The 15459-nt window shown below is 38.4% G+C and overlaps 1 protein-coding gene across 10 annotated transcripts in view; it reads right to left on the bottom strand.

Moving 5' to 3' along the window:
* ARHGAP21 (Rho GTPase activating protein 21) overlaps positions 1–15459 on the bottom strand; it is a 168892-nt gene that overhangs the window by 15486 nt on the left and 137947 nt on the right. For all 10 annotated transcript variants that reach the window (XM_060292800.1, XM_060292824.1, XM_060292835.1 and 7 more), the window contains 5 exons: positions 12339–12497; positions 12092–12194; positions 9884–9920; positions 7443–7568; positions 1665–1949 (listed from right to left, as the gene is read on the bottom strand). In XM_060292800.1, the coding sequence (XP_060148783.1) occupies positions 1665–1949; positions 7443–7568; positions 9884–9920; positions 12092–12194; positions 12339–12497 (710 nt within the window). The remainder of the gene's footprint in view (positions 1–1664; positions 1950–7442; positions 7569–9883; positions 9921–12091; positions 12195–12338; positions 12498–15459) is intronic.

The raw sequence follows: 15459 nt of genomic DNA, 5'->3' as shown, positions 1-15459 counted from the left end.
AACAAACAAGGTAGAGTGTAAACTGTCAGACGAGAAAAAGTACAGGCGTTTTCCTATGTTCTAAGTTTTCATGACTTGAATTGGATATAATGGAAATGACAGAATTCGAGAACATAATTTGCATAACTTCATGGTTAATGTAGGTGTCCCTGCATACTGTATGGGAAAGTAGGGGGAAAGAACCTTGTGGGGTTTTTTTTTTGTCAAAACAACGGGCACGTAAATGAGAATAACGTCTAAGAAAAACTGCTGATGATATGAAAAAGGCACCCTTGAGCAAAATCTAGACTTAATCATTGCTGAATCTGCTCTGTAAAGTTTACAGTTATGTACACTTAAAAAAAAAATCTTGGGCTTCCCTGGTGGCGTGGTGGTTGAGAGTCCACCTGCCGATGCTGGGGACACGGGTTCATGCCCTGGTCCGGGAAGATACCACATGCTGCGGAGCGGCTGGGCCCGTGAGCCATGGCCGCTGAGCCTGCGCGTCCGGAGCCTGTGCTCTGCAACGGGAGAGGCCACGACAGTGAGAGGCCCGTGTACCGCAAAAAAAAAAAAAAAAAAAAAAAAAACTTCACTTAAAAAAAAAATCTTCACTACTGAAAGTTCTGCTGTAAAAAATAACTTGATGGTTGTGAGTCAGAAACTCTCTTTATTAAAAAGAAAAAGTGGCTTATAACATGATTTCTGATACTACAAGTTTTCTTAGAAACCAATTACTGTATTACAGTAGGCTATATTATATTCTTGCCTGCATAATTTCATTAACAAGAATCATGCTATCAGGGTCTCTGCATTTACACAGCAATTTGTTTGGAGATGCATTTTCGCTGTAACTTAAGCCCACAACAACGCTGGTTTTGACACAAAGAAACAGATCTGGAATTATTCAGTCACAAAGGTAATGACCAGGACTAGGAACCTAGGTCTCTGCTCAGTGCTTCACTGCTTCTGAGAAGGTATGCAGAATGTATGAATAATCTGCTTTTCTAGGTCAGTAATGGTGATTTTCCCAATAAGTGAAAATAATATAATATAGGTACACTTGAGTTTTCCTTTTTTTTTGGCAGCACCGTGTGGATGGTGGAATCTTAGTTCCTCAAACAGGGATCGAACCTGTGCCCTTGGCAGTGGAAGCACAGAGTCCTAACCACTGAACTGCCAGGGAAGTCCCTGAATTTTCCTTCTGATCAACTATTTTTTTCTTTAATTAATTTATTTCATTTATTTATTTTTGGATGAGTTGCGTCTTCATTGCTGCGTGGGGGCTTTCTCTAGTTGCTGCGAACGTGGGCTACTCTTCGTTGTGGTGCAGAACCTTCTCGCTACGGTGGCTTCTCTTGCTGTGGAGCACAGGCTCTAGGCACACGGGTTCAGTAGTTGTGGCTCGCGGGCTCTAGAGCGCAGACTCAGTAGCTGTGGTGCACGGGCCTGAGTTGCTCCGCGGCATGTGGGATCTTCCCGGACCAGGGCTCGAACCCGTGTCCCCTGCATTGGCAGGCGGATTCTTAACCACTGAGCCACCAGGGAAGCCCTGATCAACTATTTTTAAGTGAAGATAGCACGTTATGATTTTTTTTAAATGATGTATCAGATTCTTTCAGTCTCCTTTAAAAAGAAAATGTTGCGACAGCGTCGGTTTTATCAATGTCGTTTTGGACACTAACCTCCTCATTTAAGTTGCTGCTCTCCTGGATGCTCTTGATCCAGGCTAGCATGTCGTCCCTGTCTTCAGCCTGAAACAGGCACTCGCAGTCGGACGTGGTGAGTCGAAAGACATTTTTCCTCTTGGTCTCGCTGTAAGAGATGTCTATTAAGCAAGCGTTAACACTGATGGGCTGCTCTTCTTCAGACGGAGTCGTCTGTTCTCGTTTATCTTTGTACAGGTACAGCGAATGGCCCCGAAGTACAACATACATCTGCTTCCATGGTCGAATACTTCCACCAACTCGCTGGAGAACATGAGACAGATCAGGCATACTCAACACTTGGCTAAATCTTAGTGAAAGGACAGATGCATCTAGCAACACTGTTAACACGCTTAAATGTATACCCAATGTGGCAGGTGCCTGCTTTACGTCAATATGTATTTGTTAGGGCAGGAAAGACAAAAAGTGTGGAACGTAAACCAAGTTGGGTAATGTATTCCTATCACAATCAAGGGCAATGAAATCTCAACTTTAATTGGGTTGAGAAAATAAAATGAATAAAGTTAATTAGGATAAAGCGAGTGTAGCAAAATATATAAAAAATGCTAAGGGAATAGAAAATAAGGAAAAAGGTCAGTCAGAAAAATCCTCTGAGTGAAAGCAAGGCTTAAGACAAGTCTTAGATCATGCAAATGACAAACACTGAAAAAACTAATCCCCAAAGGATATGCAGACGTAATGAATTTAGTTAACAAAACTGATCAACTTTATATGGTCAAGCAACAACATGCAAGATGGGTTTTCTAAAAAAAATTTGATACTCTTTTGACAGTATTAAAGTTTTCTTATAAATTAAGCTACACAAATATTGTACAAAATTTTCTGGTGAAGTTTTTCTTATATTGTTATCTACTTAATGAAGCATATATTGATATTGATATTCATTTAAATACCTCTATATTTATAAAATAAGGGGAAACAATAAAATTATTATAAAGGCAACTTGAAACTCTGCAAGCCAGAAGGAAGTGGCAGGACATGTTTAAAGTGATGAAAGGGAAAAACCTACAACCAAGATTACTCTACTCAGCAAGGATCTCATTCAGATTTGACGGAAAAATTAAAACCTTTACAGACAAGCAGAAGTTAAGAGAATTCGGCACCACCAAACCATCTCTACAACAAATGCTAAAGGAACTTCTCTAGGCAGGAAACACAAGAGAAGGCAAAGACTTACAATAACAAACCCAAAACAATTAAGAAAATGGTAATAGGAACATACATATCGATAACTACCTTAAATGTAAATGGATTAAATGCTCCAACTAAAAGACATAGACTGGCTGAATGAATACAAAAACAATATCCGTATATATGTTGTGTACAAGAGACCCACTTCAGACCTAGGTACACATACAGACTGAAAGTGAGGGGGTGGAAAAAGATATTCCATGCAAATAGAAATCAAAAGAAAGCTGGAGTAGCAACTCTCATATCAGACAAAATACACTTTAAAATAAAGAGTATTACAAGAAACAAAGAAGGATACTACATGCTGATCAGGGGATCTATCCAAGAATACTATATAACAATTATAAATATTTATGCACGCAACATAGGAGCACCTATATACGTAAGGCAAATGCTAACAGCCATAAAAGGGGAAATTGACAGTAACACAATCATAGTAGGGGACTTTAACACCCCACTTTCACCAATGGACAGATCATTCAAAATGAAAAAAATTAAGGAAACAAAAGCTTTAAATGATACATTAAACAAGATGGACTTAATTGGTATTTACAGGACATTCCATCCAAAAACAGCAGATTATACTTTTTTTCTCCAGTGCTCATGGAACATTCTTGGGTCACAAATCAAGCCTTGGTAAATTTAAGAAAATTGAAATCGTACCAAGAATCTGTTCCAACCACAACGCTATGAGACTAGATATCAATTACAGGAAAAAATCTGTAAAAAATACAAACACACAGAGGCTAAAAAATACACCACTATATAACCAAGAGATCACTGAAGAAATCAAAAAATACCTAAAAACAAATGAAAATGAAAACACGAGGACCCAAAACCTATGGGACGCAGCAAAAGCAGTCCTAAGAGTGAAGTTTATAGCAATACAATCTTACCTCAAGAAACAAGAAACAGCTCAAATAAAAAACCTAACCTTACACCTAAAGGAATGAGAGAAAGAAGAACAAAAAAACTGCATAGTTAGCAGAAGAAAAGAAATCATAAAGATCAAATCAGAAATAAATGAAAAAGAAATGAAGGAAATGATAGCAAATATCAATAAAACTAAAAGCTGGTTCTTTGAGAAGATAAACAAAACTGAAAAACCATTAGCCAGACTCATCAAGAAAAACAGGGAGAAGACTCAAATCACCAGAATTAGAAATGATAAAGCAGAATTAACAACTGACACTGCAGAAATACAAAGGATCATGAGAGATTACTACAAACAACTATATGCCAATAAAATGGACAACCTGGAAGAAATGGACAACTTCTTAAAAAAGCACAACCATCCGAGACTGAACCAGGAAAAAGTAGAAAATATGAACAGACGAATCACAAGCACTGAAATTGAACTGTGATTAAAAATCTTCCAACAAACAAAAGCCCAGGACCAGATGGCTTCACAGGCAAATTCTATCAAAGATTTAGAGAAGAGCTAACACCTATCCTTCTCAGACTATTCCAAAATATAGCAGAAGGAGGAACACTGCCGAACTCATTCTATGAGGCCACCATCACCCTGATACCAAAACCAAAGATGTCACAAAAAAAGAAAACTACAGGCCAATATCACCGATGAACATAGATGCAAAAATCCTCAGCAAAATACTAGCAAACAGAATCCAACAGCCCATTAAAAGGATCATACACCATGATCAAACGGAGTTTATCCCAGGGATGCAAGGATTCTTCAATATATGCAAATCAATGTGATAAACAATATTAACAGATTGAAGGAGAAAAACCATATGATCATCTCAATAGATGCAGAAAGAACTTCTGACAAAATTCAACATCCATTTATGATTTAAAAAAACCCTCCAGAAAGCAGGCATAGAGGGAACTTACCTCAACATAATAAAGGCTATATATGACAAACCCATAGCCAACATCGTTCTCGATGTTGAAACACCGAAACCATTTCCACTAAGATCAGGAACAAGACAAGGTTGCCCACTCTCACCACTATTATTCAACATAGTTTTGGAAGTTTTAGCCACAGCAATAAGAGAAGAAAAAGAAATAAAAGGAATCCAAATCGGAAAAGAAGAAGTAAAGCTGTCACTGTTTGCAGATGACATGATACTATATATAGAGAATCCTAAAGACTCTACCAGAAAACTACTAGAGCTAATCAATGAATTTGGTAAAGTTGCAGGATACAAGATTAATGCACAGAAGTCTCTTGCATTCCTATACACCAATGATGAAAAATCTGAAAGAGATATCAAGGAAACACTCCCATTTACCATTGAAAAAATAATAATAAAATATCTAGGAATAAACCTACCTAAGGAGACAAAAGACCTGTATGTAGAAAACTGTAAGACACTGATGAAAGAAATTAAAGATGATACAAACAGATGGAGAGATATACCATATTCTTGGATTGGAAGAATCAACATTGTGAAAATGACTACAGTACCCAAAGCAATCTACAGATTCAATGCAATCCCTATCAAACTACCAATGGCATTTTCCCCAGAACTAGAACAAAAAATTTCGCAATTTGTATGGAAACACGAAAGACACCGAATAGCCAAAGCAATTTTGTGAAGGAAAAACGGAGCTGGAGGAATCAGGCTCCCTGACTTCAGACTATACTACAAAGCTACAGTAATCAAGACAGTATGGTACTGCCACAAAAACAGAAATATAGATCAATGGAACAGGATAGAAAGCCCAGAGATAAACCCACGCACATATGGTCACCTTATCTTTGATAAAGGATGCAAGAATATACAATGGGGAAAAGACAGCCTCTTCAATAAGTGGTGCTGGGAAAACTGGACAGCTACATGAAAAGAATGAAATTAAAACAGTCCCTAATACCATACACAAAAATAAACTCAAAATGTATTAAAGACCTAAATGTAAGGCCAGACACTATAAAATTCTTAGAGGAAAACATAGGCAGAACACTCCATGACATAAATCACAGCAAGATCCTTTTTGATCCACCTCCTAGAGAAATGGAAATAAAAACAAAAATAAACAAATGGGACCTAATGAAACTTAAGCGCTTTTGCACAGCAAAGGGAACCATAAACAAGATGAAAAGAGAATCCTCAGAATGGGAGAAAATATTTACAAACGAAGCCACTGACAACAGATTCATCTCCAAAATATACAAGCAGCTCAATATCAAAAAACACAAACAACCCAGTCCAAAAATGGGCAGAAGACCTAACTAGACATTTCTCCAGAGAAGATATACAGATTGTCAACAAACACATGAAAGGATGCTCAATATCACTAATTATTAGAGAAATGCAAATCAAAACTACAATGAGGTTTCACCTCACACCAGTCAGAATGGTCATCAAAAAATCTACAAACAATAAATGCTGGAGAGGGTGTGGAGAAAAGGGAACCCTCTTGCACTGTTGGTGGGAATGTAAATTGATACAGCCACTGTGGAAAACAGTATGGAGGTTCCTTAAAAAACTACAAATAGAACTACCATATGACCCAGCAATCCCACTACTGGGCATATACCCTGAGGAGACCATAATTCAAAAAGAGTCATGTACCACAATGTTCACTGCAGCTCTATTTACAATAGCCAGGACATGGAAGTAACCTAAGTGTCCACTGACAGATGAATGGATGAAGAAGATGTGGCACATATATACAGTGGAATATTATTCAGCCATAAAAAGAAATGAAACTGAGTTATTTGTAGTGAGGTGGACGTACCTAGAGACTGTCATACAGAGTGAAGCAAGTCTTGAAGAGAAAAACAAATACTGTATGCTAACACATATATCTGGAATCTTAAAAAAAAAAAAAAGTGGTTCTGATGAATGGACTTGAGGACATGAGGAGGGGGAAGGGTAAGCTGGGACAAAGTGTGAGAGTGGAATGGACATAGATACACTACCAAATGTAAAATAGATAGCTAGTGGGAAGCAGCCGCATAGCACAGGGACATCAGCTCGGTGCTTTGTGACCACCTAGAGGGGGGGATAGGGAGCGTGGGAGGGAGATGCAAGAGGGAGGAGATATGGGGATATATGTACATGTATAACTGATTTACTATGTTATACAGCAGAAACTAACACACCATTGTAAAGGAATTATACTCCAATAAAGATGTTAAAAAAAAAAACAACTCAAAAAAAATAAATAAATAAAGGCAACTTGAGTAAACTGGGAGATACTGAATAAAAATTTTTAAATTATTAATATGGAGAACTGCTGGTCCCTAAAGTACTACTCTGTAATAATCCATGGGTAATAAACTACTTAATAAGAAAATCAGAGTTCCTTCTTAAATACTCCCATGTCTCTTTTACACTGATAAGACGCAAAACAACATATTCCATATGTAATTGATATAAAGGATGAAAAAGGTATAAAATTAAATCTCTGATTAGAATTTGTAAAAATAACTTTTCCTTTATGTAGAGAAAGATGCTTATAAACGTTTTCCACGCTTTATTCTGGCTATTTTACCGTTTTATGTATAGAGACTTAATGCTTTACTTTTCAGGGCCTGCATTTCACACGCTCACAGTAGCTGAGAAAACACACTACCTTGCCCCTATCAGTGACAAGTGGCCTGAAATGAAGCCACCCTTCCTTGGCAGCATCGCTGAAAACCTCTGAGGAAGAATCTTTCCGGGATCCAGAATCTTCTGATGACTTTTGGCTGTCTGTGATCTATAGAAAAGGCCAAAGAAAACATAGCAAATGTCAGCTTTTTTCTTTATAAGTATTTGCATGTTGAAATTGTTTTGCTGAAAAAGACTTTTACTAAATCTTCGAAATGAAAGGCTGTTTTTGAAAAACCCTAACTTTATCAATTACATTAGAAAAATTTCTGGTTTTGCTTTTTTAAAAAAATGGGTATTGACCACCATCATTTTTAAAGTCCCCTGAAGGAATTTTTTTAACCACTAAAAAATAATAGAAATAGTATAATTTACCTACTCTCAAGAGCTCACATTTAGTGGGAAAAGGCGAAGAAGAAAGAAAAATAAAACAAGAAAATGATCAGATTGTGATTAGTGCCATTCGGAGAATGAAACAGGGAGATGCAATAAGGAACAACAGAGCAGCAGCTATTAACTGGTGGTGCTGAGGTGAGACCTCTCTGCAGAAAGAACATGTGAGATGAAATTTGGAGAAAACATTTTAAAAAGAGGCAACCACGAAAGATCAGGGGAAAGAAAAATTCAGGGAGAATATATAGCTACTGAATGTACATTCATTGTTATCATTTTTTTTTTTGGCCACATCAAGGCATGTGGGATCTTAGCTCCCCAACCAGGGATTGAACCCGTGACCCCTGCAATGGAAGCGCAGAGTCCTAACCAATGGACCCTGAGGGCATTCCCTCACTGTTATCATTTTAAATGTTCACTTTTCCACGGAAGTAAGAGAAACAGCTAGTTATAGATTGTTCAGGGTACTTCAGGCTGTGGCAAGAGTGTGCGGGAGGCCATGAAGTGATGAATCAGAGGAGTAACATCATCTGATCATACAGCTCAAAGGTTGCTCTGCTTGCTATCTGGAGAACGGATTTGAAAGGGACAACCATGAAAGGAGGTGGTACTGTGGGAATCCAGGTGAGGGACGGTGGCAGCTGGGACTAAAGTAGCGAAAGTGAAGACAGAGAGGAAGGTATAGGTTCAGGGTATGTTCTGGAGGTAGAGCGGACGGTACTTGAAAGGGAAAAGAAAAAACAAGCTTCATTCCTAGACCTGGTGCTTGAACAAGTGGGTAAATTGAAACGGACTTAGACAGATGAGGGAAAAGGAGGGATACACATGTCTGGGGGGGTCGGTCCCTGAGATCTACTTAGTCATGGAAACCTTGAACTGCTTGTTAAACATCCAAATGGTGATGGTGCAGGGCAAGAGCCCACATGAGCCTCAGTATGGGGAAGAGGTCAAGGCTGGCAATATACACTCGGGGAGATCTCTGGGTAGGAGCACCAAGGAAATGACGGTAGGTGGAGAGGAAAGGGGAGTCAGAACCAGCTCTAGACTTTCCAACATTTTAAATATTACACAGAGGCAGAAATGGAAACCAGCAGAAGAAGGTGTTTCGGGAAGTAAGTGGGAAATTACGTTGGATACTCCTGAAAGGTCAAGTAAGTGAAAAACCCAAGCAGCCAGTTGTTCTGGAACCTGAGTGTCACTGGTAACCTTGGCCTGAACAGTGTCATTCTGATGCGTGTGGGGTGAGAAAGACGTGATGTGGGAAAGTAGAAACTACCAACAATTTTTTTCCCAAAGAATTTTGCTATGAAAAATGGAAGAGTAAATCGGAGCAGTAAACAGAGGGGGATGTGGATTCGAGGAAGGTTTTTCTTTTAAATACAGGAAATCACAGAACATGCTTCTATGTGATGGTGACTGAGCCAATGGAAAGAGTGATTATGCAGAAGAGACAGGGGTCTTGAGAAAGTGAAAAGTGATGGAATCCAAAGCAGAAACCTGGGTGTTTGTGCTTAATAGGATAATGTGCCACGTAAAAAGATACTTATTAAGATAAGAGTAAGGAAGGCAGAAAGTGTGGGTATAAATGAAGGTCCTGGTATTTTTGGAGAAGGTAAAATAAGGAAATTCCTGTCTAACAGCTTTTATTGTTTCACTGAGGGAAGGATAGACAAGAGAGGACAGGGCGGATCGTATTGGGGGGAATTGGGGGGAGGCAGGAAATAATAATGTTGAGGATAGAAAAAAAAACATACTGCTGGGCAGTTAAATATTTGTCCGTAAACTTACAAAATAAGAAAAATCAGCACAATGTGTGTAAACTGCTGTATATTTGATGAATACGTTTAGAAATCACAACTTAGAGTGATATTTTCCAAATGCACTTGAAAGTTATAGAATAGGAGATTATGATATTTAAATATGAAATACCTAATGGATAAAAGAAATAATTCTCTATGAAGAGCTAAAGTAAATTCAGGTAAATAGAAACATTTATCATTTACCGATATTTTAAAAATACTGAATACCTACCTTGATTCCCTTCAGGCTAGATACATGCTTAAAGGACCTGTTGGAAAAGAAGTCTATCAATATTTGCAGTAAATGCATAAAAATACCTTAAAGATGTAAAAGTAGTTTGACTATTACAACTACCCTTTCATTAATAAGCTGACATTTCATCGTTACCATGTTAAATGATCAGAGTTTGATGCAAATGAGGAAAAACAGCTAGTTTTATAAGTACCTAAACTTTATAAGTACTTAAACTTTCTATTCCATGATAGAAGTTTTCTTAAACTGTAAGTTAAAACCATCTCTGAATAAAAGGTGAGATTTTCTTATCCTTTTTTTTTTTTGTATCAAGGAAAAAGCTACTCAGACTAAACACTGGCCGTTATGTTATTATTTACCCACAGGTGTGATGCTCTATTAAGGATTTCCACACTGTCAATAATGACTGGTCAGTGGTCACCATCAGCGGTCAGATAGAGACAGGCACTTCCACACTTGTCCAGCTTGTGGACACGGCGGCAGCAAGTGCATTGTCAGGGCTGGTCATGGCCGCCACTCTTCCCTCTGACCATATTCTGGATGTTTCCGTACAGAGAACAGCAGCTGACACTGAATAAGCTTAGGGCTTCAGAGGACAGGTCCACATTAATTATTCAAAAACAATTTAACCTTATGGGACAAAGTTGTTTTCTTGTTGTTTTAATTCAAAGTTCATTAAGGAACTTAGGATTTTAAGGTGTGATCGAAGATGGCGCTGTCCTCTCCTCTCAGAGCCCCCCACCCCCCAAAAAGGCAACCAGAAATAGATACGCAAACTCATCTTCGACAACATCAGGAGACGCCTGTAATCTGAACTACAGCATATGAAGAAGTGGGGTTAAATGCAGTGAAGTAAAAAGTGGATACGGGGAGAGGGGGCGCCAGTGCTTACACGTCTCCAACAAAACTGCAGAGCACTGTTTTCTGAGAGATCAAAACCAAGCTTTCCTTGTTGGAACAACAGGAAAGGGGGTACCAGTGACAGGAGCCTCACTGATCACCATGGGGCATCAGGGGAGGTGAGGATGAAGGAGGAAACACACGGTCCTGCCATCTTTGCAGGAAGCACTGTGTAGCTGGGGTAAGGTGAAGGCGACTCTGAAATGTGGCTGTTTACTGATACCTTTTAATGAGGGAGAGTAAAGGCTAAAACGGCTCACACATCCCACTCTGCATCATTAGAAAAATCCCTGCTAGCCACTGCCACTGCCCTTGGCCACACCTCACACAGACTCCCCTCAGGCAGCTGGTTCAGGAGGAATAAATTGGAAAGCAACTGACAATAGATATTAAAGTAAAAAATACACATACCCTTTGAAGTAACAATCCTTTTTCCAACTGTACTCACATATATGCTAAATGAACTATGTACAAATATAGGCACCGAAGGATTATTTGTTGTAGCATAAGATTTGATCAACCTAAACGTCTGTTAGAATACAGAACACCAGTTAAATATATTATGGTATAACTACTCAGTGGAAAATTAAACAATCATGAAAAAGAATAAGCCAGGCATACATGCACTGAATGCTCTCCAAGATCAGTGTGTAGAGCACCTATCATTTGTTTATAAAAACAATTAGCACACAAACGCATACAAGCGTACGTAAATGTGTGTATGACTTTATGCACAGAATAGCTCTGGAATTATATAAAAGAAAATGATGGCACAGTTATGTCTGAGAGTAGAACTGGGTGACTGAAGGCCTAGAGCAGAAGTAATTATTTAATATATATATTTTTATATGTATTTTTGTATTATGTTTGTGTATTACTGATTTTTAAACATTAATTTTTTAAAAAATTCAATTGAATGTATTATCATGTCACAACTTTGATTTTTTTTTTTTTTTCGGTACGCAGGCCTCTCACTGTTGTGGCCTCTCCCATTGCGGAGCACAGGCTCCGGACGCGCAGGCTCAGCGGCCATGGCTCACGGGCCCAGCCGCTCCGCGGCATGTGGGATCCTCCCAGACCGGGGCACGAACCCGTGTCCCCTGCATCGGCAGGCGGACTCTCAACCACTGCGCCACCAGGAAAGCCCGCAACTTTGATTTTTTATTTGCATTTCTAATGTCATAAAGTTAGAAAATATAAAAGACATCAGTAAATTCAGTATTTACATGTCAAGGCCATACTGAGCAGCCACTAACAAGTATTTAAGATAACACGCTTGAGACTTACAGTTTTGCATCTTCTCTGTAATCATCCAGGCCCTCATCGTATGATTTTGATCGTTCTGTCTTTGAGCTGGGCTGGGCATCCAGGCTGGGAGGTCCAACAGATTCTGCAATCAAAACCCAACATTTACACATGTGCACGTGGTTTCCAGATTCTTTTTAAATGGCGAGGAGATCAGGGGGTGTCACAGTATTTTAAATGGAAAACTGAGAACATAAGACAGTTCACATAACCGCTCCTTGAAACGTACCCTGGTCATGAGAGAGCTGACGTCGAATTAAAGGAGCTGACGTTGTGAGGCTGGGAGGGGCCGCTGCTATGGAGGGTACCTGGGAGGTGGAAGCAGAGATGACCGCAGAGGCGGGGATGTGTGGGATATCGTGATCGATGCTGGGGCTAGTAGGCTCATCTGTAAGGTGAGAGGAAATAGGTATCGTCAGTAATGATACAATAATACAACAGTGATCAGTATTCATTATTGAAAGAACCACCGGGAATGTGTCACAGTTACTTGGCTGCATGTCTACAGGTTCATGGGTCAGACAAGTTAACCAGAGGTTGCAAGATTTCATGGCTTTGTGTGTATGTGAGAGGCGCATGTGTATGAAAGATGACCCAGCTTGCCAGCTGACAAATGCTGGAAGTACTAATTTCAAGGAATCCAACATTTACCTTAGAAGAAATTAATAACTATTAGGCACCGATGTCATAAATCCATCTTCGGACGATTTATTTTAGCACACAGAATAAGCCAGCTGTTAGGAATGGGAAGACCGAGCAGGGGAGGGGGCAAAGGACTTGTCTTGCTGGACTTCGTGGAAGCCACTTAATTCCTCAGGGTATTAAATTCATTCCCTATAAAGAAATTGGACTAGGATTATCAGGGTCACTTCTAGCTCAAGGGGACTACAACAATAAATCCACAAAAGGGATAAAAGTATCTGTTTAATTTATGTAAGAATATGAAATACTCTGGGGCTTTCATAAGCCAAGGAATTTTTAGGGGGCTTTTGAGGTTTGCATTTATTTTAAAAACTGACAGATCTGGCTGACAGTGTAGTTACTATTGGATCTCTTTTCAACACTAAAGGAAGTAGCTGAAAATCCAGAAAGTCTGCTTTAGGGATACAATTCTATAATTTTTATAAGTGTGAAGTTTAAAAAATTTTTATTTCCCTAAGGAAATAAGCATAGTATTCTATAAGGTGTGCTACAGATCAATTTGAAATATTTTGGGATAAAAGCCAACTACCAAAAGGAAGATAAATGAACATCTAAAATTATTCTGTGGTGAGCAGTTTCGTTAAACTTGGAACACAGAAATTTATCTAGTAAGAAGATGCCAATTCAAACTTGGGGAATCTGAGCTAAGAAGAGGGAATATTAAATGCAGAATTATTATTTAGTCACCCAATCACCCAGTCCCAACCCTTTTGGGTAAATTTCAGATAGCTAAACTTACCTACAGAGACACTGTAATCAAGCTATATCCTACAAAACTTCTAAATTGGTTTAAAATGCCAGGGCCAGCATGGCTGCACCAATCAAATTCAATTTTAGTTAGGCTAATCCTAATTAAGTACACACATACTGGCCAATTTTAGGGTGAGAAGAACAAGAAGTAGTAAAAGTACAGCAAAAAAGAGGGGAGAAGGAATTTGAGAGGAACTCGATGCGGGTAATACAGCTGGTTTCTTTATATTAATAGTTATGAGTAGTAAAAAGAAAGATAGAAAATCAGGATTGGAGAATACACCTTAATACCTGCTACTATAGAACAAATTACTTAGGAACTCATTACTCGTTTTGTGTTTACTTGTGAAAGATGTTGAAATTTATTTTCAGGACTTACTATGAAGCTTTACAAGAGCATGTATGTGTGGGAGTGGCCATAAACAAATTACTGCTAATGACCAATATTCCTAATTAAAAAAAAAAGTCGTTTATTTTCTTCATTTTTCTAAGTCTTTGTGACCCCAAAGGAATATTAGATATTAAATGTGTAACGAAATGTTGGAAAATTTTCCTTCTGCAAGACGTTTCGTTAGCTCTGTATTACACAGATAACTAAGTAAATAAATTGGCTCCATTCTGTGATATTTTGGGAATAAAGCCAAGGCACCTATTTACTTACTTACTTATTTATTTTGCATTGGTTATAATGTTTTCAAGTAACAAAAATAACTATTAAATTCACAGACTATTAAAGACCCTGTAAGGTGACGATACAACAGCAAGCCTTAATTCTTTGCTTTTCTTCCTTTTAATTTAAATGTTCCATAAAATAGCATAGAGTATAGACCAACATTCTCCAAAGTGTGTTTTATGGTATACTAAACTGAAATACTCTAAATGAAAGAAAGGATTCATGGTCAAATACTTCTAAGACAAATTGTACTACATCCTGTCTAGAAAATTCACGACATATAGGAGCATGTTAACGATGCTGAGAGTTCTATGGTGAAGACAGACAAAACTTGTTTAACTTTCAAAACCCAGCATTTCTCAATTTATTTGACCACTGATCTTTGTTTTTCTCCCTTTATCAAATGGAATTAGTGTTCCTAGAAAATACTTTGAGAAACATTGCAAATAGTCTCTTTTAGTCCATTTCAATGCTGAAGTCATCCCAGTAAAGCACATATTTTTAAAAATAGCTAGATTGGGGCTTCCCTGGTGGCTCAGTGGTTGAGAGTCCGCCTGCCAATGCAGGGGACACGGGTTCGTGCCCCGGTCCGGGAGGATCCCACATGCTGCGGAGTGGCTGGGCCCGTGAGCCATGGCCGCTGAGCCTGTGCTCCGCAACGGGAGAGGCCGTAACAGTGAGAGGCCCGCGTACCGCAAAAAAAAAAAAGCTAGATTGGAAAGACAAATACCCATTGGTCAGATAAAACTCTGAAGCTCAATAATAAAAGGATTTCAATATTAAATTTTGGAACTTAAGAACACTTACATCCATAGACAGCATTTACATCTGAACAGTAAAATCAATACTGTGTTCATATCTCCATTCTGTATTCTACCCTATTCCGCTGGTACTGTTCAAATGACATACCAGAGTAACCATATGCAATATATTAAAGTCCTGGGAGGCATACAGGAAATAAATGGATTATAAAGACACTTCTATGCTGGGGGACTTTTAAGTCATGATTCATAAAACAGAAGATGTCATCCAGTAGGAACTAAGGCGACTCTAATAAGTACTTAAAGTAGAATGTGATCAGAACAAATTAGTATTTTTATTTTTAATAAACAAACAAAATGGTCTATTTTAATAATTATTCTAAATCTTTATGTATATAGAATAGATTTTTGTTTTATATTTTAGCCAAACTTCTCTTTAAAAGCATAATTCACCTTTTGATTTA

Source organism: Globicephala melas, chromosome 2 (genome assembly GCF_963455315.2).
Source record: "Globicephala melas chromosome 2, mGloMel1.2, whole genome shotgun sequence".
NCBI lineage: Eukaryota > Metazoa > Chordata > Mammalia > Artiodactyla > Delphinidae > Globicephala > Globicephala melas.
This window is presented reverse-complemented; position numbering and strand designations above follow the sequence as displayed.